Raw genomic sequence first — 26,501 nt, 5'->3', positions numbered from 1 at the left:
CTGTACTTGTGTAATGACAATAAAGTTGAATCTAATCTAATCTAATCTAATCTTGTGTTTCCTTTACTTAACTCCTCATTGTGTCTTTCTCAGGGGTATGCAGGTGCTAACTGTGAGAGGAGCATGAACTGCAAAGAGCTGCCTTGCTACAACGGTGGCAGCTGTACTCTTACCTCACGAGGTGCACGTTGCACCTGTATTCAGGGATTTGGCGGGCCACTGTGTCAGCACCGCAGCAGTGAGGGCTGCTCCTCCAAGCCCTGCCGCAATGGAGGCTTGTGTACAGGGGAAATCGGCTTCCCTTTTTTCCAATGCCAGTGCATCAACGGCTGGTCGGGCAAACGATGCGAACAGGAAGCCAGGCTTCTGGCACCTCCTACTCCTCAGTGCCCTATTGCTGATTGTCACGGCAAGGCCAATGACGGTGTGTGTGACAAAGAATGTAATTCGTTCGCCTGCCGCTGGGATGGAGGTGACTGCTCTCTTGCTGTGAACCCTTGGGCACGCTGCGCAGACCCTCGCTGCTGGCGGCTCTTCAACAACAGCCAGTGTGATGAGTTCTGCAACAATGCAGAGTGCCTGTACGATAACTTTGACTGCAAGAACAAAGAGAAAGTCTGCAAGTAAGTCCTGTACTATTTTTATCATGAATCATAGGACCGTTTATAATGGTCTTTCTCTAATACGGTCTCTCTTCATTCAGCCCCATCTATGAGACATACTGTACCGACCATTACGCAGATGGGCTCTGTGATCAAGGCTGCAATACAGAAGAGTGTGGCTGGGATGGACTGGATTGTGCAGGGAAGATTCCAGAAGATCTTGCGGAAGATGTGCTGGTTATTGTAGTCCTGCTTCCTCCAGAGGAGCTGATACGGACACAAACTGCTTTCCTGCAGAAACTAAGTGCAATCCTCCGCACCACATTGCGTTTCCGCCTTGATCAGGACGGAGAAATCATGATCCGACCCTTTACAGGCCATGAGACACGCATTAAACGAGAGCTTAATCCTCAGCAGGAGGTCATTGGGTAAGTTGGGGTTACTATAGTAAACGGTGCAATTTAATTTTCCTTTGTACGGCGAAATTCTGCAGGCAAATTGTAGTCACCGCAATAGGACCCCATGAGGTCATGAATTTTGAATTCTTTTAACTTTGAAGTTTTTTGCTTTGTTGACCAGTAATAAAGCAAAATTTTGCCAACATTTTGCTAATGTGAGTGTACCTTTACAAATACTCTTTGGCTCCTCTGAAGGTCCATTGTGTTCTTGGAGATAGACAACAGGCTATGCTCGGATGACTGCTTCCGCAATGCTAACAACGCTGCTGAATATCTGGGTGCTCTGCAGGCTCGTGAGATGTTGCGTTTCCCATACCCCATCAAAACAGTAAGCAGTAAGTATCCATACTTACACCAACTTAACTGCCGCCTTACATAGGCCTCATTGGTCCAGCTGACTACCTTTGACAATTTTATGATCATTTACCAATTCTCATTCAGGTGTATCAAAGGAAGATCTTAATAAGTTTCCTGAATGGAGTAAGCTACTGCTAGTAGGGGTGGCTTCTCTGTTCTTGTTGGTAATCTTGATGGTGGGCATGTTGATTGCCCGCCGCAAACGTGAGCACAGCACACTCTGGTTCCCTGAGGGCTTCTTCCTCAAGAAGGAAACGAGCAGTAACAAGAATCGCAGAGAACCTGTGGGCCAAGATTCCCTGGGCATGAAGTGAGTTGCTCATGCAGTATCAAAGCTATTGTCAGTATGCATCATCAAAATATCCCTTTCATAGGCACTAATTAGCATGTATGACTCTTTGCAGACACATGCCAAAAACAGTGGAAGAGTCTTTATTGGCTGATCACAGTGACCAGTGGATAGACACAGACTGCCCTGAGGCTAAAAGACTTAAGGTGATTGACCGTTTATCACTCTTCTTTCGATGTATTTGTGTATGCATCAGTGAAACAGTAATATATGTGAATGAACAGCCTTAATAATATCCTCTTTTTTATGAGCAGGTGGAAGAGCCAAGCATTCTGTCGGATGGTGAGGATGCAGTTGACAGCAGACAGTGGACACAGCATCACTTGGCAGCGGCAGATATCCGTATGCCACCTTCCATGGCTCTCACACCTCCGCAGGGAGAGTTTGACAGCGACTGCATGGACGTTAATGTCCGAGGCCCTGGTATGATATGTTTGACTGTCTACTTTCTTAGTCCATGTTTGGGTCCTGCATAGATTAACTTCAGATACAAGAATTACAAATTGATTCAAAACATTTACATACTATTATTTCATATAGATGGCTTCACACCCCTGATGCTGGCATCCTTCTGTGGAGGTGGGCTGGAGCCCGAAGTGACTGAAGATGATGACTCAGAAGAATCCTCAGCCAACATCATATCCGATCTCATTTACCAAGGAGCATCGCTCGCAGCTCAGACCGACCGCACTGGAGAGACTGCTCTGCACCTGGCTGCACGCTACGCCCGAGCTGACGCAGCTAAAAGACTCTTGGATGCTGGGGCTGATGCAAATGCACAGGATAACACAGGCCGCTCACCTCTGCATGCAGCTGTAGCAGCTGATGCTCAGGGGGTTTTCCAGGTAAAGTCACCTATGAACAAATACATGTTTAAACATGGACTATTGAAACAAAATCAGTGCTAATGTATTCCATATTCTTGCATCTTCAGATTCTGATCAGGAACCGCGCCACAGACCTAGACTCACGCATGTATGATGGGTCCACTGCTCTGATCCTTGCAGCCCGTCTGGCAGTAGAGGGCATGGTGGAAGAGTTGATCACCTGCCATGCTGATGTCAATGCTGTTGATGAAATAGGTAGGCACAAAAGAAAAATAAACATATTTATGCTCCAGACGTGAAGTTTCATTGTTTCTGATGGTTGCATATTATGTTTTTTTCTCTCCACAGGTAAGTCAGCTTTGCACTGGGCAGCAGCAGTCAATAATGTTGAAGCTACAGTTGCCTTGTTGAAGAACGGTGCCAATAAAGATATGCAGGACCTCAAGGTATGCAATTATATACTTTTGAGGCTTTTGAAGGCTTTATCTCAGCCATGTTTTTAATTTTTGAATCTATTTATGATCTTCAGGAGGAGACTCCACTATTCTTGGCTGCCAGGGAAGGAAGCTGTGAGGCAGTGAAGATGTTGTTGGCTCACTTTGCCAACAGGGAGATAACAGATCACATGGACAGGCTCCCTCGAGATATTGCCCAGGAGCGCATGCACCACGACATCGTACAGCTGCTGGATGAATATAACACTGTGAGAAGTCCGCAGGGCCATGCAGGGGCAGGTCACCACCTGTCTGGTAGCCATACGCTCTCACCACTCATGTGCCCTCCCAGCAACTTCCTTCAAGGGCTGAAAAGCACCCCTCAGGGTAAGAAGAACCGTCGCCCAGGGGCTAAAGGCATGGTTGGGCAGCATGCTGCCAGTCTGAAAGATTCAGCCAAAAGCCGCAACAAACGGCTGACGCTAGACATGCAGAGTGCTTTGCTGGAGAGCTCTGTCACGCTTTCCCCCGTCGACTCGCTAGATTCACCGCGCGGAGGCGCCAACAATGCCGGCTACATCACCAATCCAACCTCACCGGCCGCCATGCCCACTCCTGGCCTTTTCCACTCCTCCATGTCTGTTCCTTCCACTCCCATGGTGCACTGCAGTATCCTGGATGGCACCAGCCCTTTTGCGGTCTCCCTGGCACAGCTGAGCGACCTGGGTGATGGAGGGCTCTCGATGCAGGGGCGTGTGGCCATGCAAGGAGGTAGCATCAACCAAGGCCCCCACAACTACGTGCTGAATGCCGGCCAGATGAGCCTCAACATGGGCATGGTAAGTCCAGTAAGCGTCCCGTTTGACTGGCACAGCCGCATGACTCCATCTTCTCAGTGCAGTCAGCCCATGGTCAACATGGTGCATCCAGCAAGTAGCCAAACAGGCATGCACCCTCAGACACCAACCCTGCAGCAAACCAGCATGCTCTTGCACCAGCAGCAGGTTTTCCGTAATGCCCAGCAGCCCATACTGCAGCCAACACCCGTCTCCAACACGCCCTCTATTAGCCCGGTCAAACTGACGCCCATTGCAGAGCAGCAACCGCAGCAACTTCACAGCCACGCCCTCACCAACCCCAACCTCACCCGCATGGGCACCTCCACTCCCCCGACACCACAACAGGCACAGCCTCCTCCAGCTTTCTACCAGTCACAGCAGCCGCAGGCTCAGCCTCCACAGGCCACATCATCCCCTCAGGCCTCGCAAGCACAGGCTATCTCGACTCAGGCACCCCCGTCACAAGGGAGCGGCAGCACCGCAGGCCCAGAGGATTACCCCACTCCGCCCTCCCAGCACAGCTACACCTCTGCCATGGATGCGACACCCAAGCATTACTTGCATGTGCCCAGTGAACATCCTTACCTGACCCCTTCTCCAGAGTCTCCAGAGGCCTGGTCTAGCCCTTCCCCTCACTGTGTGTCTGATTGGTCTGACTCCACCCCGAGCCCGGCCGTCACGACTTCTGCTCAAACCCAGATTTCCCATGTCCAGGAGTCCAATGGGAAGATGCAGGTGTTTGCTTGAACAGCTCAACCTACCTTAAATGTTTGTGACTTTGAGAGAGTAGAGTTGACAAGCGTCACTCTAGGGCTTGTTTTTTTACTTACCTGTCAGCCCATTTCCAAGATTTTAATTGGATTAGGATTGACTGCTTTGCATCAAGAAGACCGTCTGCTGGTGTCTGCAGAAAGAAAGTTAAAGGGAAATGTGTTGTCTTAAAAAGAAGACAATTTAATGAAGTAAGACGTTCTGTCACAGATGGACTTTTTAATTATAAAAAAAAGTATATGAAGAATACCATGTCTTTCATTTCAAAGACTTGGGGACACTCCTGAAACTAACAAACTTTATAAAAAAAATAGATTGAGAGAAAAGTGAAATGTTGAAGGAAATTCCTTTCTTTTTATTTATTGTCTTATGTTTTCCAAACTGCCTTGTGGGTGTTTCGGCCCTCTTTCTGTCTCTGTTGTTTTTAGTGACCCCCATAACAAATGCCTTACTACTTCCAATGTTTTACATGGGACTCGTGAGGAGGTCTCAGGTTCCATGTTGCTACTGTTACAAGAGGAGCAGCTCATGATTGCTTAGCTCGCCTGTTCCGCCCCTGGTTTTATCAACAGCAATTGATACGTTCAGAATTTATAAACCGGGCTTTTGAGTGACACACACACATACAATGAGATTAGAAGTTTTACAAATTTTAGTGATATTTATTTAGTCTAGCAGTCAGAAACAGATTGGCACATGAAAACAGAGGTATATAGAGACCAACACAGGTGAAATATTCTGATTTAAAATGATTTTATACATGTTGTAAAAGTATTTGTATGAATGTAGAGGGGCATCTGTGAAGCACTTCAAGGGGAAAATCTTGAGAGAGAGATGGTAAGAAAACCCTGAAATCCTAGTTCAGCATTTATAGCGACAGTGCATAAAAGCGCCTCCCGAAAACAGGCCAGTGTTTAGAGTGTTTTCAGTGTTGTGTTGTATCAGTGGAAATGATTTTACTGAACATAGTTTCTTCAGTGACCTCACCGACTTATAAAGGCCTGAGCTGGCCAATGCTCTACCAGCTCCCTCTCAGAATCCCTGCCAGTCACTGCCTTATAGTCTTGCCTTGTGTAAATTTGTTTTATTTTGCTTTATTCTTTTTATAACCACATTTTTGGAGCCACAGCTAACTGTGGAACATTGATGTATTAAGCTGTGTTATTAGGCTGCTGCTCTGCGTCACTTCTTCGGTGACACTCAACTTCCTTTCCGCGAACATTCCTGATCGGAACCCACCAGCCGGCGCTCGTGGAGCCGCTGACCGCTGCGGAACTGATCTCATCGCGTTCCTGGTCCCTCACGAGCAATTCATTTCAGTACTGAACAGCTGCAGCTGACATTTGACCACTAGAAAGTCTTCCTCTGGGGCCTTACGAAGCCAAGGCAGTGTGGTTGATTTATTTTAATGTAATTTGATCCCTCAGGTCCAGCATTTCCATGTGGTCTAATCATATTCAAGCTCCTTTTGGTTTGGGTTGTGAGCATGTGTTGTGTGTTGGGTAAAGGGCTAACGGGGTTGCTAATGGTCTGCTAGTGCTCTGTCACTCCTCAGGGAGGTGTTATATAGCATGCAGTGTTGTCTGCATCTTTAGCAGTTCCCACCCCATGAGCCTAGACGATGACATCTGTCGTGTCTGGTCAGAAGGCGTGAGACGGGAAACGCTACTATGTAGTGATGCCCCTGGCTTTCTGCAACATGTTCGTATGTTCATCCCCAATTACATTCCCAACTGCAAGATCTGCATTTGGCAACACTGACAGGTGTTTTCCAATTTGTCTTGCTATTACCAACAGAAACATGCCCATTTCACTAAACTATGTTATGTATACATAACATATGGGTTTGACAAATATCTGGCACAAATACTGTGTACAGCAAATGTACCACATTTCAAGACTTGAGGTGGTTTTGGAGCACATTCTGGACCTCTTTGTTCTTCTGCATAAGTACTACTAAGCTTAGCTTATCAAGCATAAGTCTTCCTTTTGTTCATAACCTTTCACTTCTCATGATACTGTTCTCCAGATATTTTTGAAATTCCAGTACCTGTAAATATGTTTCACCTTTTTTTTAGGTCTACTTGTTTATGAGAAGTCTTATGTTTCTAAAATGATTATGTACTAAAAAAGAACAAAAAGTAAATGTACTTTTTTATTAGCATTATTAAGGTGAGGATGTGACTATATTGGTCTTGCATAACTAGAACAGCCATAGATATTTTCTATCGTCATTATTAATTTCCTATACTTGTTTAAAAGTAGTTTAAAATCATTGTATATAAACAGCTTTTCACAGTTTCTTTCTACAAAGTTGTAAAATATGTTACTTCTAATAAAGCAGTAGAAACTACATTCCACTAATGTCTTATTCTTTCTCTCACCTCATTCACATTTCCATGCATACTAAATCCAGTAGGTTTTAGATCGCTTAAAACCGATCATGAGCTGCGGGTCCAACTTGAAACATGCAGATGTATGTATAGCTACCAATTTCCTCCAGAGTTAAAGAAGTGTATTTAAGAGGTAAAGTTTGGAATAAGAGAGAAGATAATGTAGGCTACAGTCAATCGGTCATTATCACAACAAACTCCTCCAAGGGAAAGAAGGATACAAGACTTTTAACAATAACAGTCATTTACTTTGTGATAATCAACTTGCTGTACATATTCCTCCCAATGTGGGAAATGAACTTTTTTTTTTAACCACTAGTCACAGTTACTTATGAACTTACTAAACACTTTTTGTCAAAGATCAACCCAAAACATCTACTTCACGATGCTTATAGTGAAAATAGACACTGGCTGCATCCGAAATCACATATTTCCCTTCTATATAGTAGGCGAAAAACAGTATGTGTCAAAAGAAGTATGTCCGAATTCACAATTTTCATAAAAGAAATGAAAAAAGTACCCGGATGACCTACTACTACCAGCGAGATTCTGAAGTGTGCATACGATGAACACTTTACTATCCCATGAGGCCACAGGAGAGGATTTATGAATGGAGGTGAAGCAACTCAACTGACGCTCGTAGTTCACATGATAATGACAACATGGCGAATGTAGTGTGTCCAGATTACATCCATACTATAGAACATACTTTTTAGCGGTCATGGAGTAACTATTTATTCAAAATAAGTAGCCTACCTACTCAAGAGAGTATGCGATTTCGGACGCAGACGAAATCTGACATCGACCGTGTTATTCAGTGATATTCAGTTGTTTGTGTTTGCAAGTGTTGTTCTCCGTTGCGAGTCAGCCACATAATGGACCCAATCTACTCAATAATTGAGATTAATTTAGCCATAACCTGCATTCAAAGGTGGTGACTTCTCATCCCATGTTTTTTTATTTTTTATAAATGAACAAAAGCATAATTTTTTTTTTTAAAGCTGCAGTTGTTTGTTTTTACAATTTAGTTGGACATTTAAATGTATATGTATTGCTAAGCAACTACAGCACTGATTTATATATGTGCCATATGAATTGAATCCCAATAGAGCTCCAGCAGTGCTGCTGTATTGAATCATTGGGTTTGTTGAACCCAAACATCACAATATCTGCCCTCTATACCGTGCACAGGAGAAGCCTATTCCAAAACATTTAAATACTTTCAATCTCTTTAACAACATTCATTGATTAAAGTTTTTCATATTTTATTTCATTAGCTACTTAAAACATTTGAAAAATATAGGCCCGGTTTCACAGACAGGGCTTAGAATGAGCCAGGATAGTTCACTTTGAAATTCATTTTTGGTATGTTTTAGCTTACCTCAAGGGCATCCAAGATGTAGGTGTCTTTTTTTCCGCGGTAGTTTCAATTTTGATATTTTTAGGTCAAACCGTTCTTGTCTGTCAGTCATATAATGCTGGTCGATGGTCACGGTCTCAAAACACAAGCACAGAGTCCAAATTAAAACAATTCCCCGTCGTCCAAATTAAACAATTCCCCATCGTAAGTACACATTGATGGCCTGAGACACGAAACGAGCGGTTTGTGTGAGAAAACGAACAGTATTTATATAGTTTTTAGCTCTTATACGCAGCCATGTCCGAGTGATCTGAGGGCGCTCGCGCATCCTGGTGTGTGACGTGTACGCAGACTGGTGCATAGATATATACACACTAGATGTCGCCTTGTCTACGGCAGTTCATTGGAACGAATGTCTTTAAGGTGACATCTAGTGTATATATCTATGCACCAGTCTGCGTACACGTCAGATCAGATCACTCGGACATGTCTGCGTATAAGAGGTAAAAACGATATAAATACTGTTCGTTTTCTCACACAAACCGCTCGTTTCGTGTCTCAGGCCATCAATGTGTACTTACGATGGGGGAATTGTTTAATTTGGACGACGGGGAATTGTTTTAATTTGGACTCTGTGCTTGTGTTTTGAGATAATGACCATAGACCTCCATTATATGACTGACAGACAAGAACGGTTTGACCTAAAAATATCAAAATTGAAACTACCGCGGAAAAAAAGACACCTACATCTTGGATGCCCTTGAGGTAAGCTAAAACATACCAAAAATGAATTTCAAAGTGAACTATCCCTTTAAGCTTTAGTTCAATTAGCACATGTAGCTTTTATTAATGTGCTTTAGAAAAAACATTTCTTATGTTCATCTTGAGACAAAACAATGGCACTTACATGTTTTAAGATATATCAGTGCAAGTTGCTTTCAGTTAAAACAGCTCAAACATGCATTTTGGTCTGGGACTAGCTTAAACCTGTCTGTGAAACCAGGAGAGTGACTCTTAAACTGTTATTCACAGCATTTTCTAACTAAACATTATGTGTTTGTCCATTGTTATAACTGTTGTCTTGAGGTTAAAGTTAGAACAACGCTGCAAGATTCAGATTTTACAGTGGACATCAAGTAGCGACCAATCACAGTCTCAAAATTATTGCTATGCTAACTATGGCTTGTTGCATTTTATGATTTTGCGTTGAGCAAATTCACAGACCTATCAGAACTGGGCATTTTTTGGGATCGTGAAACTGTCACTAAAATGCTACAGCTGTAAAGTGGATCAGAATCCTCTCTCCTCAGGGATTTTTAGGCAACACCTTGACCCATCCTCCTGTGTAGGAAGCGCATAATACTCAGACTAGCATTGAACGCACGGTCATGCTGGAAGATCATTTTATAGAATGCGTCTATGGGTAGTCGCCCTGTGGGGTCAGCGTGCTTCATGGCAGTCAGTGGCATGTACAGACGGTTGGTCTGATGACGAAATGGAGGATTCTTCGACACGATCAGCTGGAAAGTTTGCTGTAAGCAATGAGACATTTTCATGTCACTCATTTAGAACAGGGAGCCTCAACTACTAAAAGAACAGCCCATCCACACTCTCACCTCTGCCACCTCCTCAGGTGTCTGCCCGATCGCATGAAAAACTCTGCGTGAGTATGGCAGGTAGATCTGACGGAAGATTTGAGCTGTCTCTTCATCAGTCTCTGACAGGTCCATCTTCTCTGCCTCCTCGTACACTTTGTTCTCAAACTCAGTTACAACTGGGCCTGGCTCCACTAAAGTCATCCTGTGGGAGTTGTATATAAGACACACTTACAATGCATGAATGTTTTTCATAGTGTGAAAAACTATAATGTATGTGACATTTTTCAACTATAATGTATGGCGGAATAGCACTTGGGAGCACTTCGACTCGGCGCAGTAAAAAGTCACGTTGGTTCTAATGACAGAAGTGAGAGGGTGAGAGGGAGAGGATTTTTCAGGCGTGACTTTTTACTGCGCCGAGTCGAAGTGCTCCCAAGTGCTATTCCACCATACATTATAGTTATCCTTTTTACCCGCTTAGAAAAGCACCACGTTTTATTTTGTGTCACCATACTTGGTCGTGTAACTACTCGTGTAACTGTATTTAAATAGGGAAAACGTGGAGGTGTTTGGTCGCTTCTAACTTCATCTCTGTTTGGTCCCTAATGAATGAACTGGGCTAAGCTAAGTCCTATCAAAGTGTCGCCGCGCGATTGAGTGCACGCACTGAGACGAGAGAGGTATGTATCAACTCATCTAAGTTAAGGGAATAACATAGTTTAATATGAAAAAACGGTGAAGTATCCCTTTAAATATTAAAGCACACTAGTGTGATAAACTTCTTTTTTTTTTTTTATATTTTCTTGACAAAAATTATCCACAAATAATGTTTGTTTGTTTTCTCTGATTTTGTCTAGTTGACTCAGCACCATTATCTGTGTACTCACTTGACATTGAACTTCATAGCTTGCATAGCAAGACTCTCACAAAAACCTTCAACAGCAAATTTGGAGGCAGCATATAGATCATTGAAAAGTAGTCCTAAAAAAAAAAAAAAAAAGAGCACTTTGAAAATAACAGTGTACTGTAAAGGTAAAACATGTGCATTTAGCATGTATTGCTTATAATAACTGAGATATGTGGTATTACCTTGGATTCCCAGGACGCTGCTCATCACTACGATGTGTCCACTCTGATGTCGCTTCATATCAGGCAGCAATTCCTTCACCAGTCTCACCAGGCCAAAGAAGTTAGTGTTGAAGACTTCCTGCATAGCACTTACACTCTGGCACTCCAAAGGACCAATCATGCCCACACCGGCATTATTCACTACAAAACAGAGCAGTTGAGTCTCAATCAAGCAGGATTGTGGAAGATTGTTCAAAGCATTTTGCATTGTGTTGTTTAAAGGGATAGTTCAGCCAAAAGTAAAGAAATCTGTCATCATTTACTCACCCTCGTGTCATTTCAAACCTGTGGAACATAAAAGATGATATTTTTGGATGGAAGTCAATAGAATCCCAAACTCTATGGTTACCAACATTCTTCAAAATATCATCTGCAGAAGAAAAATAAATCATTTAGGTTTGGAACGACATGAGGATGAGTAAACGATGACAGAATTTCCCTTTAAAACAAAGGTTCAGTAGGTACACCACACGTGTGTGTGAAAAACAGACAGAACAGAGTTTTATTGTAATTTTATTAAATTGTTTTAGTGTACGGGATTATGATTAGTCAGCAACAAATCTAGTAAAAATAGTAGGGCTGTAATGATACATTATTGTTTCGAGATATTGCGATATTTAAAAATGATTCGCAATATAGTTCGTTTTATCCAAGACTCAGCTTACTGTACTGACTTTATAAATTATAGTTCACCTTTGGGTAATAAATATGTAATAAATTGTAAATACTGTCATCATGTACTCACCCTCATGTCGTTTCAAACCTATAAGATTTGCGATCATCTTTCAAACACATATGAAGATATTTTTTTATGAAACATGAGAGATTTACAATGCATATATTGTAGTAAACGCGGACGTTTAAATGGAGGCGTAAATGACGTGGGTGAGTAAATGAAGAGAGAATTAAAAATTTTGTATGAACTAATAAAGTTTGGGAATAGTCATTTTTGATCGCTTTGCGTTTAGTTTACTGAGTTTCAGTAACAGTACTACATTTAACTACTATATTTAATGTTGGATATACTGTATACTAATGCATTTGTGAGTCCTGATAATGCCAAATGTCCGATTTTACCAGTAAAAAAGGGTGTACATTATTTATAAGTAGTCGATGACAGAGAGCAAGTAAATGTGTCTAACATAATTTTGTATTATTATTTTTTTCTGTATTTCAGTATATTCTTTGTTAACTTGTTCCCATATGTCTAGAAGTAATCCTCTTCTTTATTTTGGCTCGCGATAGTATCGTATTGTGACATGACGGTATTGTTACACCCCTAAAAAATATGCTTTGGCAAGTAAAAAAAATCATCACATAAACTGTAAAAATTATCATAGGACCCTTGCTGACACAAGTGATACATGTGACTCAAATCAAAGAGGAATATTCCTGATATTATGGTATAATTCATACAATTTCAGTTTTAAAATAAGCTACGAGGAGATCAACTATTTTTGCTGTAAATCTTACATCATCTAACCGGAAAAGACCATATACTCAAAAGACACTGAGCTATTGTTTATAAAGCTGCATTGCTCAGAAATATTTGTTGAAAAGGAAACTGTGGATTTCACCTAACACATCCACTCGTCGATCTGACAAGCCGTTGACACACTCTCTGATGGAGTCCTCACAGGTGGCATCCAGCTGTCGGATCTCCAGGGATCTGTTCAGTGTCTTTCCGGCTGCTGTCTCCAGAGCTTCTCTCTTATCCAGGTCCCTCATGGTGGCCACAACTAATTCAAGCAGAATCAATAGTAGCACTTTAAGTAACATTATTACATAACAGAACACTTATCTGATCATTAGTTAATGTACAGTACATATGTAATGGAGGCCAGCTAGTAAAGAGCTGTGCGAGTAAACCACTGGCCTCAAGAGGCGCACTAGCGACTGACAGAGGGTTTATACGTACAAATATGTCATTTTATGAAACTTTGATTCAAATATCTATATTTATAATTCTCCTTCCTGACGCACTGGCATCATAATAAGTCTTAGACATATTGACATTTTAGGGGGTATATTTAACATTCATATGCAGTCTTCTCACCTTTGAAGCGCCTTAATTTATCTTTTGCGAGACGGACAGCCACCGCCAAACCAATTCCAGAGGAGCATCCTGTCACCAAAACTTTCCGTGTCCCCATTCCTTTCTCTCAACGCTGATCTCTAGTCTGAAATCATTATAAAAAGCAATAAACTTTCCTTACGAAAGATAAGTATAATTGAAGTTAATTTTATGAAGTATACTTAAGTAATGTTTAAGTATATGTTAAGTATACTTTATGTATGTATACTAGTATCAATGTACTAGTAGTAAACTTGTAAGTGTACTATTTCAATACAGCTTTGGACTAAATTGGCCCACTTTTTAGTGCATAAAAGTATACGTGTAAGTGTACTATAAGTGTAACAGTAGTAAACTACTTTTCTCATTTGTACTTCATCTGTGTACTACATGCGAATTTATAAGTATACTGTATTAGAAGTTTACCATTTTACTTGTAGTACTTTTTTTTTATTTATTTTTTTATGAAAGTACACTTTGAAGTGTTCTCTCAGTAAACTAGTTTATTAGTTTTATACTGCAAGTATACTTGTAAGTTTTCTTTAAGTGTCCACAAATCCCTCTTTAACAAATAGACAAAAACTTTGATGGGCCAATTCAACAATGCAAAGTCATAAATCACTATTTTCCAGAGACACAAAATTAGATCAATTAACCTAAAAACTGTTTCAGGTGACTAAATCTCACAAATGTTGATATTCAGATGAAATGACCAAATAAAAAAATAGATAAAAAATTGAATAATAATTAAAAAAAACTTACCCTACAAGCAACTCCACAAAATGATGCAACGCTTAGTTTAAGTGAGTAACACTGTAACTGTAAAATATAGCCAAAGTGTCACATATGCTAACTGTAGAGCACGCTGAAGGGTTTCTGCTCTACAGATTATATCTTAATCGGATTTTCTCAGCACTTGGAGCGCGCGCGTCTCATGCGCTCGTTTGGTCAATTAATGCACTAGCGCTGTGATGCGATTTCACATCTCAAGTTATGTGTTTTATAAAACTCGTCACGTTTTAATATGAAGCATTCAAAAATGACCGTGGCAGTTATTTGCAGTGCGTGAAAAACAAAACATGAGAAACATGAGCTACACAAGCATAAATTTAAGACTAAACCTGTTTGAAGTGTTCTGGGACGTGTACTTACTGAATGCAACTAAACCGAGCGTTGTTTACAGCATGTACAGTAACAGACCTGTGTCCTGCTGACAGTCCGGCTCTTCTCATCCACAAACTCTCCTTTCACCCAGAGCGCGTGAGTTCTGCATGAGAGTCTGTGATCAGTCATTTAGCAGAGGTCGCATTTGTGTTCAGAGAACCCTGGGATTTGAAGTCATTGACTGTACAGCAACATAATAATAATAATAATAATAACACCAATAATAATCAGTGTTGCGGGAAGTTAATTTTAAAAGTAATAGGCCTACGATACAAACTGCCTAAAAAAAGTAACTAAATTGCGTTACTTATAGATGTTAAAGTAATGCATACTTTTGCATAAATTTTTCTTACATGGACTGGGTTTGCGTTTTTGTTTTTAATAATAATAAATGTGAATGTAATGGCCCACTCACACCAAAAGTGAAATGAATAAGCCTCAGGCTGAAGGAAATGCAAAGTTCCCCCTGTACAGTAGAGGGCGCAGCTCAAACAAACCTTTTCAGCTGTGCTGCCAAGTATTTGTCGTGGTGACAGGAGCTTCCAGTGCAGAAGAAAAGTACAGACATATATGATAGTGCAGACATATAGGAATTACACATTAGAAAGGCAATATAACAATAATATAGGAAACAACATTTAAATGATGCAATAATACAGTAGTAGAAATATAGAGAATTTTGTTGTTGTTTTAAATGATGAAAAAATTATGCTTTATCTAAAGTCGTTTTTGCTTATTAGTAGAGTTTAATTGGATCATTGAAGATCTCTGGCGTGCAATGAATTCTGGGATAGGCAAGGCAGCGAAGAATCCATCTGAATAATGTAGCCTCTGAATTGGGACGCAACTGATTTAGTGAACCATTTAGCAAATCAGAATGATTCTTTTTAGTAACCCAGTGGCTGTATTACAGAAATTTCCTGACTTAAGATTTAAAAATGTTCTATGTCTTAAGTGAATCTGCCACGATTAGGCTACTAAACAGGCATGATACAGGACTCTGAGGATGTTGTCTTAGTTTCAAAAGATTGGAATCACTGTGATGAATCAAAATCTGGTGCTGAATTCAGAACCGCAAACTAATAGCATACTACTCTTACTGTTTTTGCCGTAGAAAGATAAGGTCAAAGTAGTACGAGTACTAAGGTTCTGTATTCAGTATTACACTTTGCATGAAAAGTCAAAGTGCTCTTATTTGTGCTCGGTTTACAGCTGTACTGTGGCGGCCTCTAGTGGTCGTGTTGTGGTATTTCTGACCAAACCGAAAGTGATCAGACTAACTAACAGACTGAAAGCGCTGAGGGAAACGGTGCAACACTAAAAGAGGTCTAGCGCTGTTATTGATACGAAAACCGAACACTGAACGAGATGAGTCAAATGCGTGAAGAAGTAGAGGTATAGTATTCATTATTCTGACAATAAAGACAAAGCGTATGCTATTTTATTTGAGACAATACATAATGCTATTAAAGGAAGTACGGTGCAGTGCAACTTCCTTAATCACGTTGCATATTGCATATAATATAGGTTATTACGTTTATTATAAAACGTTTTCATGTTTTTCCTGCATAAAATCGCCTTTGTATTAATGGGGCAACTGACTCAAATTAAGAGAAGTAATTGCATACGTTTTCTCTCCTTATGCAGTTGGAAAAAAGTACGAGGCGACTGAGGGAGAAGTTTCATGGTCTTGTTGAAATTGATAAGGCTGTATTACTCATGCGACGTTATGGGAACAACCATCGAATGGTTGCAATGTGTGTCGCCCTAATGGCAGATAATGACAGGGGTAAAGTGCAAACCTTTTCTCTTAAGAACCATATGTCTCATAAGTGTATTACTGTATTTGCCCGCACTCGCTCTACCATTTAAGCAAGTTCTATTTATGCAATAGTCTAGTTCTGTGTTTTTAGTTTGTGTCGACTCCACACCTCATTTATTTCATGCATTTTTATGTGTAGAGTTGGACGAGGAAGACAAGTCAGCTTTGAATAATGACCCTGTAGCTAAGGTATGTATGACATTAGGAACATTATGGAAATTTATGGAAAGAGTTCGTAGGTGTATTTTGAAGCCAAACAGTATTTGGACACCACTTAAAATACATGAATGTGATTGTTTTTGTAATGCAAAGAAATGCATTCATTTTAAATGTGACTTAAAGGCAGGGGTGATTTCTGGTGATTTGTTCCAGAAACATTTGTTGTTATGTTGGTTTAAAGTCTCTTCACAACCTGATAGCAATGACTATGTTAAGTGGTCTAAATGTATTTATATGTATGTATGTATGTATGTACAGTATGTATGTATGTGTGTGTGTGTGTGTGTGTGTGTATATTATATTATATATATATATATATATATCGTCTGTGGAAGGCGTAGGACCATAAAATGTTTGTCCAATCATTGCATTTGGTCCAAATGCAACGGTATGATGTCCCACCTTCCTGTGAGCGTATGTGTTTCCATACCTCCGTGCACCTGCTAACGCAGACATCACACGTCATCAACATGTTTCATGCTATACAGAGTTAGACAGACGTCAGTCACGAGCACCGCGACCGAAACAGCAGCCGCATTTTACAGTTCCTCCTGAACCAAAACAACCAGCTTATGCTGGTTACGCCATAACTACTGTAATTTGGAAACCCGTGACGTTATACTCGGAGCGGTTTGTGACTCAAATTTATGCGTTTCAATGGCAACACTATCAACGCCGAAATGAATCTTCAGCAGTCAGATGGTACAGGTCAGAGCTCTTTATGTTCATTATTATTGAAATGTTACATGCTTTGAGACATGAGGTAGTGTGTGTTTATGCGTTTTGAAGGCGGCGTGGCTTTGGAGACACTCTGAAGAGAGAGTTGGATCTTGCTTTCAAAGCTAGCTCGCTATTGCTAGCCTCTCCGAAAATTGCCTACCCTACCTTTAAGTGTTCATATACATACTGGGGTTACTGTATTTATAATCCTGTATAATCCTGTTACTCATTAACACATTTTCTGCTCTCATATAGAATGTGATTATGAAACTCAAAGCTGATGAAAAACAAAAGGTAACAATCCCAACCATCTCTGAAAGCCCTGTAAACAATCTTAATGTTATGTTACATGATTTCTGAAAATGAAAGTACCAGTTATAGCTGCTTACAATTTTTAATCGTATAATGGTGATAGTCAAGATGTGATGATCAAAAATTTATAGAAAGAAAAACCTGCCAAGTCATCTGGATCCTCTGGTGCAAGACCATCAGCACAAGTAAGAAGGCGTTTCCCTGTTTGGATGTGGATTTACAGGACAAATGAAACATCATGTTACACTGTAGTCTTACTGTATCACTCCTGTTCCACTTTAGGCTCAGGGAAAGGAAAAGGAAAAACCCGATGATGACGATAAGGATATAATGGTTCGTTTTTGTGCATTGTTTACTTAAATTATAAATTGTATGAATTAAACCAAATTGAATACTAAAAAAAGTGTTTGTGTACCTTAAGCAGTGTGAACTAACATGCACAGACATGCTTGCAGGAGCTTGGGGATCGTCTACGGGTTCTGCCATTAACAGAAGAGAACAAACGAATGTTTGACCTGGCGCAGGCAAACCAGATCCCTTCTGTCACACATCAGTTTGCCTGCGAGTCATGTGACAGGGACTGGTGGCGACGTGTGCCTCAGAGGAAAAGGGTATGATGTCTGAACGCATCTTAAAAGCTCAAATCACATTTAGTTAAATCAGCCTGAGCTGTTCCCAGTCACAGCTCAGACATGTCATGGTCTAAACTAAATTGGAATAAAAATGTAAAATGTTTAGCATTTATTGGTGTGCACTTGGCTTGTTATAGGTGTCGCGCTGTCATCGATGCAAGAAGAAGTATGACCCTGTCCCAGCCGACAAAATGTGGGGTATAGCAGAGTTTAACTGTCCAAACTGCGCCCGGGCCTTCAAGTAAGACTTTAACTTTATGTATAGTATAATGTATAGTAAGTGTGTGTGTGTTTTTTTTTTTTTGTTTTTTTTTTTTCAGTTTTAAACATCGATTTTAAACGTGACAATGCTTTTTTTCTGCATGATGAGTAGTATTGTATTAACATTTAATGTTTCTGTTAGGGGTTTTGGTCGGATGGATGGACGTTCCCCTTGTTACGGCTGTCGCTCAGCCATTTTCCCCTCTAAGATTCTTCCACCAAGGAGGAGGGGCATGATACCTGGGCCTAGACAAAGAAATCAGCACAGCTGCCTTGCTGAAGACTGTTATAATCGAATGGGTAATAAGATGCTGTTTGACACAATGATCACTAGAGGTCTTGCAGAGTGTCACTTTTATGCTATTTTAAAGGTTCCTAATTTTGTTTTGAAGGTCTCCTTCAATAAGTTTACATGCATCCAAGGTCAAAAAAACACTTTATTTTTCTCATAATGTACATGGCACATCACCTCTTTTCTCAGAGTTTCTGAAACTGCTCGAATTCAGTCTCTCTAAACCCCTCCTTTCCGAGAGCTTCCTCTGCTCTGATTGGTCAGACGGCCCAGTCTGTTGTGATTGGTTGACCGCTTACGGTATCCTTCGTAAACAAAATGTCCATTAGCATATCTACATTTCTGCTGCGTATCTTCCTCAGCACTTGATACACAGTGATACGAACAGTAACGATGGAGTCGGTTTAACCTTATCAATTCGAGTCCTCATCCTTTGGAAGTGTAGCAAAGTGTATTTGCTTTGGCAGCACAGAAAACAGCTCTTCTCGACATGTCGACAACACGAACCAGACTCTTCCAGACCTCAACTAACACTACAGGGTTTGAGGGCGGGGCAAAGTAGACGCTGTTCGTGGGCAGCCAATGAAGACCGTCACAAGTTTGAACTTGTTTGTGTCAAACATGATGATCATGTACTCCAGCGTGATTTGAGAATAACCCTTGAGCTTTAATGAAAGCAAAAACATATTTTCTTCTGTACAAAGAACTCACATGATGAACAATATCATAAATATACGCACATGACATGCAGGCGGAAAAAGTATATGTATATATAAATAGTGGCCATTAATTAAGAAATCATTCCCTCGTTTTATTGACTTGTTCTCTCGTTGTAGTAACTCCATACCACATTCTATTAATTTGTTCCCTTGTTTTAGTTAAATCAAAATGATTAGTACAGCCTAGCCACGATTTACAAAAACATGGGAACGAAATACTAAATGGTGGCCACAATATTTGTGAAATAGAATCTAATCTATTTCTTATTTCATATTATAATATTTCTTAGTTTAAAATGGTTCCAAATCCTAAAAAATATGAATTTACAGGTTTACACGAGGGCCTCGTTATGGAAGTGCAATGGGTTGTGAATGTCATTTCATGTTGATTTTGAATATGAAGCACTCATGGTTTTTTTTTTAAGCAGAACTGCATGTGTATGACCAGCTGCATGTTTGTCCTATCTAGAGCCCCATGTTCCTGGTACCGAATGCGTTCACCCGCACAGCAGACAGAAGAACAGAAAGCCACGCGTGGTGTTCCCCAGCCCCGCTCACATCAGCAGCGGATCCACTGTCAACACCTGTCTGAGTCAGGGCAGTCTGATAGAAAGCATCGACCAGCTCATTCTAGATGACATTGAGGAAGAGTCTGACGAAGACTCTGACAGCAGCAGCTGAGACAGCAGCGGAAATCAGTGTAAAGGACTGACGTCGCTTCACTTGTTGCTTTGAACGAAACATGCTCTTTCAAATGATTCACTCAAAGGTGTAAGCAGCCTGAATATTGACATATGTCATGCACTGCAGGCTGTATGAACACACACCAAACAATTCAGGTAAAACAATCAAAATAAGGAATGATTGACGATGGACCGTTAAATTATGGATCAGTTAATGCACAGCTTGAGGTAGTAATTTTGGCAAAACATGAAGCTGTGTGTGTGTGTGTGTGTGTGTGTGTGTGTGTGTGTGTGTGTGTGTGTGTGTGTGTGTGTGTGTGTGTGTGTGTGTGTGTGTGTGTGTGTGTGTGTGTGTGTGTGTGTGTGTGTGTGTGTGTGAGAGAGAGAGAGAGCGAGAGAGTGCCAGCATATGGTTCTCTCAGCCATACAGATGAAACTAACCCTAACCGTAGTCAACAAACCTGGAAATACTTAACAGTTGGGATGACCAATAGGAATCAAGCATTCAACAGCACTGATATAATGTTTATCACATAGCTGATTTGAACAGACAAGTCCAGATTTTGTGTTTTAACGTCACTCATTCACTAATTACAACTTCTCCTTTGACTTCCACCATATTTAAATCAGTATATTTCCCTCTCACATGACTAGTGATCGGTTTGTTCTGCCATTGTTAGGTTCATTTCAAAGGATTCATAAGCCACACCTGAGAATAATCTTAAAATTACATGATATGACACCAAAGAACAGAGTATTACAACTATTCAATAGTCAATTTCCACATGCCTAAATGGCTATCTTTGTTTTGTGAGAAGTCTACATTTCTCTCAAACCCTGTTTTGTCAGAGATTACACTCTTCACACAACTATCAAAACACAGGCATTCAAAGAAAAAAGCAGTCCGCTTGTGATTAATAAAACAGGTTTGCTGTTATGTAAGCCTTATGAAACAAGCTGTTATACATAAGCGTTTCATGGCGAACTCATTTTTGGGGTTTAATGTGTTTAAACCATTAATGTGTCAAAATAAAAAAAAATATCTGGAATGAGAATAGTTTTGTCTTTAGTATTACATCATAACTTTGGATAATGTTGTCTTTGCATGATAACCATGAACTCTCTCAGGAATGAACTCTTTTGATGCATGATGACCTGAACAATTCATGAAACAAGACACCCAGCTACACCCAAAGCCATAATAAACCCTAAACAAAAGATATCCGATAGCATCAAGACTAAAAAACAGGAGACAAACAATAGTTTCCTAACAGCTAAACCTTTGAATGCAGCCTGAACTTTTTTCCCAAGAGATCTCTATATGGTGACCATCAAACGAGGTCTAAAGTTTTGTGTACACTATAGTTACTTGGCCAAGTTATAAAATCAAGACCATGAAATGTGATGTCCTTAAAGAGACATTAAAGCAAAACTATTTGCATTTATAGAACTGTCTATATGGGCTAACAAGCATTTATCAAAGGCATAAAGTTGCAGTTTTCACCTGAAAAAAAATATTCCTCTTCTACTCCAAGAAGTTAAGTAATATTGACATTTAGCCTACTTAAACATCTGGATGACTTTCAAAATCATGAACAGAGCTGTGGTCAGTCTGTGGTCAAAGGTTATGTTTGCTTATTTCATCTATTCCCTAAACAAAAAACAAAACAAAAAAACAAATGTTTTCTGAGTATATAATCACAAATTATCCATTACATATAAATGCGACCAACGTCATCAGATGTATATGAAAGTACGTCAATCAGTCTACAGTACTGTATGGATAAACTGAAAACGTGACATCTCTAAATATTGCACATGGCTGCATTTGACAATCATGTAATCAATTCAAAAGAACTTTCAACCACAACGAGATAGAAAAAAAGAAAAAAAAAGATGAAATACTGTCCCTAGTGGATGAGACTCTTACTTAACATGCTTATATGACTACAGGGTCGGGGTGTGTCCTGTAGGAGGGAACAGATTTCATAACATTTCATGTATAAATAAGAGCCTGCAGGCTCACGTGCACACGCTTCCTCTCTTCACAGCCTGAAGTTACAAGACTCGACAACAACATGTAAGTACTGACACTTTAACGCTCTCTATCACACAGCTGTACTTACTGTCTGACTACTAGAGTACCCCTAATTCTGTCTGTTTTTGAATGTTTAAAGGATTTGCCTGACAGGGGTGACCGTACTGCTCTTTGCATTGACTGTAGATGCAAGAGTTGGGTGAGATTCATGTTTAAACCCTTTTGCAGTCTACACCAAAAACACTACTATGTGCACTATAGTGTCATATATTTAATGTATTTTGTTTCCACATCGCAGTGAATCCACTAGTGATAGTTTCTGCACTGAGACGAAAGAGTGCTTGCTGTATGACTTGGTGTGTGCCGGAAAGGACTATGAGGTGAGATACAAGATAGAATGAAAATTAGAGCATGAAGAGATGGAGTATATGGCTAGAAATGAAATGACAAGCTCAAACACATCAACCGGGTCATGGTAATGAGATGAAGTAATCTTCTTCTACAGGTACGTCACTATGGTGCTGTTAAGTGGGTGACCGCAGAAGCTGAATCCTATTTCATGGATATTGCGATTCCAAAAGCCTTCAGGAAACTTTTTAAATACATCACCGGAGAAAATGAGGCTGGTGAGTTTGTGCTGGTCAGATTGTATATACATCGTGGGGGAGCAAATGTCTTTAAAACCTGACATCACTATATTGTAGGGACCAAAATATATATATATATTTTTAAAAATATTTTTAACTAAAAACAAACACAAAAAAAACTGTAAACCACTTCAGGTCAGCTATAATTTGTGTTCACTTTGGTTCATCTGAAGAAATATAGCCATATATGTACACCTGGGACTGCGTAAGGTTGAGTAAATGATGAATGAATTTTCAGGGTGGAGTATAATTATTTGGGGGAGGGAGTATCGCTTTAATTAAAGGGATAGTTCACCCAAAAATGAACATTTTGTCATTACTTATTGACCCTCAAGTTGTTCCAAACCTGTATGAGTTTATTTCTTCTCCTGAACACAAAAGATGATATTTTGTAGAATGTTTATAACCAGAGAGTTGATGGATCCGTTGACTTCCATGGCAGGAAAAAACATACAATGGAAGTCAATGGGTGCCGTCAACTGTCTGGTTACCGACATTCTTCAAAATATCTTATTTTGTGTTCAACAGGAGAAAGAAACGTGGAACAAATGTTGGAACAACATTTTTGAGTGAACTATCCCTTTAATATGCATTCAGTTTCCTACTTTCCCACAGATATCAGGTGAAGGCAGCATAATTCTCCCGTTATCTCTAATTTGCACTCTTCGAATCACTAAATAACACAACGCTACTATAGCGTTAGCGTACCTATATAATTCTCTCCGACGTTTAGTGAAACACAGCGGGTCAGGGATTTGAACACACCGATATTTTGTATAAAAACCATGACTATAATGCTTACAGACATTTTAATTCCCATTATACTAAATTATATTTCTCATTACTGTGTGTTTTGTGTAAATACACATAAATTAAACTACTACAAATACAGTGATGTAGCCTACAAATAGCTTCCATTACATTATAGCATTACTTTTTCACATTATATAAATGGAAATCATTTTATTTTTATTTACCCTGTAGGCCTAAAAAAAGATGCTGCCTTAAACATCCAAGTTGGTTATACTTAAAAATTTAAGTCATTTCAACTTAAATGACATTAAACAGTTTTTTAAAAAGGAGTTTAATCTTGTATAACTTATAAAGTTGAAGATTGCTTAATTTATTTTGATGAGTTGTAAAAACAAATGTTGTCATAACTTATTGATCTTTCTTTTTTTTTAACAGTGTATTTGTTTGTTTATTTGCATTATGGTAATGCAAATTGGAGGCGGTAAATGTGCATAATTTCGTGCATTCATTTTGATTTTAGGGGTTTTATGGCTAGGGTGAGTTCTTGACAAGTTTTGTGAGATTCGCCCTTATAATCAAATAATATGCCTCATTTTCTAGGTGCTAAGATTGACATGACTGCACCAGTCATCATTAAAGTCAATGCGAGTGCGAGCATGTGGCAGTCATCAGTCTATGTTCTCAGCTTCCTCCTGCCCTCCGACTACCAGGCCAACCCACCCAAACCTACTGATCCATCAGTGAGTCTCTGGGATATTCTACTGGACTGAAAGGATCCCCAGCCCCGTTATTAATGATCTTGAATTCAATTTATTTGCAGATATACTTCACAGACACTCCGGATATGAAAGTGTACGTCAGAAGCTACGGGGGCTGGATGATGTCAGTCGTGTCCAAATTCCAGGCTCAGAGTCTAAAGACATCGCTGGACAATGTACAGGCTACATATGAGACGCAGTATTATTATAATGTCGGCTTTAACAGGTGCGCTTAGCTTCCAAATGATACCTCCATTCTGCCAATTACATTCTGTAATGTCTTCATTTCTTATGTTTATTCTTGTGTCTGTATGTGTGTGTGTGTGTGTGTGTGTGTGTGTTTTGCAGCCCAATGAAGATTGTGAACAGACACAATGAAGTCTGGTATATTCCACAGGGTGAGCCTGTGTGTCCTAAGAGTGAATAATTTTTCTGAGGCTCCTCTCTAACAAGGTAAATAACTCATCTAAATAAAAAGCCTTACCATTAATAATCATTTCTAGGACTGTCTAATGTCTAACCATATATTTATTTGTAATATCTGTTTCAGAGCAACAGATCTGTATTACTCATGAGTGCTACAGTCAACAAGTTAAACCACCTTGATTTTTTTAGTACAAAGTACTTTGTACTGTAGGGTTTTGTACCATAAACACATTTTAGAACATTAAAAAAAAAATGATGCCATTTTCTAAGAAAAACTCGAAAGAATGGTTTTTTTTTTTCTATAAGCATTTTATATGTTTTAAAAAATAAAATAAAAACATAATTGTAAACATCTTGTGTATTGTATTATTGGGATTAATGGATATTGTATATTAATGTATAGCAAGTGCAGGTTGAAAAATGGCCACTAAATTTGACAGACTAGATGCTGTGGATGCAGATGATGTCCAGTGGTAAAAACAAAACAAAATTTTGCACAGAAAAAATGTGAACCCTTAATAACTATAGGCTGTGGAGCCAGAAACATTTACTGCTGCACCAATTGTTTTATGAAGTGACCATGAAATTCAAAGGCTGTTTGCATTGTTCTGGGGTCAGTCCCAATTTGCTTAAATATATTATATAATAAAACTATAAAGCATAGTTCAAATCTATATACCTAAAGATATGTAAAGTAAATTAATGCCGTATGCTAGTTTTTGGACATACATCATTATTTGATACAGGCATTTCTAGTCCTATTTTCTCAGACATCAAAAAAGTGCTCAATTGATTTGAAAGATCTGAAAATTTCAACAACAAAAAAAGGGAAATGATTGGGCTATACATATATGAACGATCCATATGCAGAAGCTTTCAATTATAATCAACAGAGTAAAATTGTGTATTATAGTGCCACCTAGTGACACGTTTCCATCATTAATATATATACATTCACAATTTCCCAAACAGAAAGAAAAAATTAAATAACCAAGCAGCTTGCTTTGATCCTTAATAATAGTTTTTCCACATTTGAAGTTTTAAATGAGTATTTTTTCTCAATAAAATAAGTGAAAAGATACAATTTTCAAGGCAAATGTAAATATGCTACTGCACTGTTAAAAAAAAAAAAAAAAAAAAAAAAAATGCCGCCGTCCAAGTTGATTGTACTTAAAATTTCAACTTAAATTACATTAAACTGATTTGACAAAAAACTCATTTTGTATAACTTATACAAAATATGAAAATTGCTTTTTCATTTATTTTGATGAGGTAAAGCAATGTATAAAAACACGTTGTCATTACTTATTTGTCATATAATTTTTTACAGTGTGTATGCTGCAAATATTATGATAGATAATGGTGAAATATGTGGAACAAACCAGCTATTTGCATTAAAAAGAATGGCATTTGTCATTGCACAAATTTTTGGTTTCATTAACAGTCGAGACAAAACCTTGTTTAATTTGACAGCATTTGTCTTTGTTACCCTTCAATTGTTTTATATAGCCTTTGACATCAGACCCACGTCACTGAACTTACCAGCTCTCTTCGTCATATTAGGCTCCTTGATTCCAAAGGTGATGGAATATCTTTAAATAAGAAGAGATACATTAGTTTAAAAAAAATGTAAGCATTAGAGTAATCCAATCTAAATACATCTATCCCCACGGAACAGAAATATGGAAGAGGACTGTAATGACTTTCTATGCAGTTGACAAAACACTCGGGAATCACATGGGTTCTGTAGTTGCACTGGTCTGATAAACAAATGATAAAAAATCTTATTTCATGAATCGATGGCCATAGTATTTTAGCATCAGGTCTGTTTTTCTTATGGTGAGCGTGTCCCTCCACATTCGCTG

The 26,501-nt window shown here is 39.4% G+C and overlaps 4 protein-coding genes across 6 annotated transcripts in view; 3 read left to right on the top strand and 1 right to left on the bottom strand.

Annotated features, from left to right (window-relative positions):
• Positions 1-6,990, top strand: part of notch3 (notch receptor 3) — a 29,532-nt gene extending 22,542 nt beyond the window's left edge. The window contains exons 24-33 of the mRNA XM_082149155.1: positions 94-623; positions 704-1,030; positions 1,256-1,395; positions 1,502-1,727; positions 1,822-1,912; positions 2,021-2,189; positions 2,307-2,611; positions 2,701-2,848; positions 2,942-3,039; positions 3,123-6,990. Of these exons, the coding sequence (XP_082005281.1) occupies positions 94-623; positions 704-1,030; positions 1,256-1,395; positions 1,502-1,727; positions 1,822-1,912; positions 2,021-2,189; positions 2,307-2,611; positions 2,701-2,848; positions 2,942-3,039; positions 3,123-4,613 (3,525 nt within the window). The 3' untranslated portion in view covers positions 4,614-6,990. The remainder of the gene's footprint in view (positions 1-93; positions 624-703; positions 1,031-1,255; positions 1,396-1,501; positions 1,728-1,821; positions 1,913-2,020; positions 2,190-2,306; positions 2,612-2,700; positions 2,849-2,941; positions 3,040-3,122) is intronic.
• Positions 6,991-8,405: 1,415 nt separating this feature from the next.
• LOC309484025 (retinol dehydrogenase 8) lies at positions 8,406-26,472 on the bottom strand. 3 transcript variants are annotated; one of them, XM_082150161.1, is made up of 7 exons: positions 26,179-26,472; positions 13,173-13,296; positions 12,694-12,855; positions 11,078-11,257; positions 10,876-10,969; positions 10,007-10,190; positions 8,406-9,922 (listed from the first exon to the last, which is right to left on the bottom strand). In XM_082150161.1, exons 2-7 carry the CDS (start codon positions 13,267-13,269, stop codon positions 9,707-9,709), a joined length of 933 nt encoding a protein of 310 aa, XP_082006287.1. In that variant the 5' UTR covers positions 13,270-13,296; positions 26,179-26,472; the 3' UTR covers positions 8,406-9,706. The 3 variants fall into 3 exon arrangements, with proteins under 3 accessions (XP_082006287.1, XP_082006286.1, XP_082006285.1); XM_082150160.1 differs by lacking the exon at positions 26,179-26,472 and adding an exon at positions 14,391-14,489; XM_082150159.1 differs by lacking the exon at positions 26,179-26,472 and adding an exon at positions 14,343-14,478.
• Positions 15,610-21,069, top strand: shfl (shiftless antiviral inhibitor of ribosomal frameshifting). Its single transcript, XM_082150051.1, has 10 exons — positions 15,610-15,749; positions 16,002-16,143; positions 16,316-16,365; positions 17,371-17,409; positions 17,559-17,612; positions 17,710-17,760; positions 17,883-18,038; positions 18,197-18,300; positions 18,463-18,620; positions 19,801-21,069. Exons 1-10 carry the CDS (start codon positions 15,723-15,725, stop codon positions 20,010-20,012), a joined length of 993 nt encoding a protein of 330 aa, XP_082006177.1. The 5' UTR covers positions 15,610-15,722; the 3' UTR covers positions 20,013-21,069.
• Positions 21,947-24,986, top strand: soul5 (heme-binding protein soul5). The gene is made up of 8 exons (XM_082150450.1): positions 21,947-22,094; positions 22,192-22,251; positions 22,351-22,432; positions 22,558-22,678; positions 24,053-24,192; positions 24,273-24,436; positions 24,559-24,663; positions 24,761-24,986. Coding segments are annotated over exons 1-7 (648 nt in total). The 5' UTR covers positions 21,947-22,092; the 3' UTR covers positions 24,638-24,663; positions 24,761-24,986.
• Positions 26,473-26,501: the final 29 nt, after the last annotated feature.

This window comes from Leuciscus leuciscus (assembly GCF_965113295.1).
Source record: "Leuciscus leuciscus genome assembly, chromosome: 1".
Taxonomy (NCBI): domain Eukaryota; kingdom Metazoa; phylum Chordata; class Actinopteri; order Cypriniformes; family Leuciscidae; genus Leuciscus; species Leuciscus leuciscus.
Note: the sequence above shows the minus strand (reverse complement) of the source record. Positions and strands in the feature narration are given on the sequence as shown.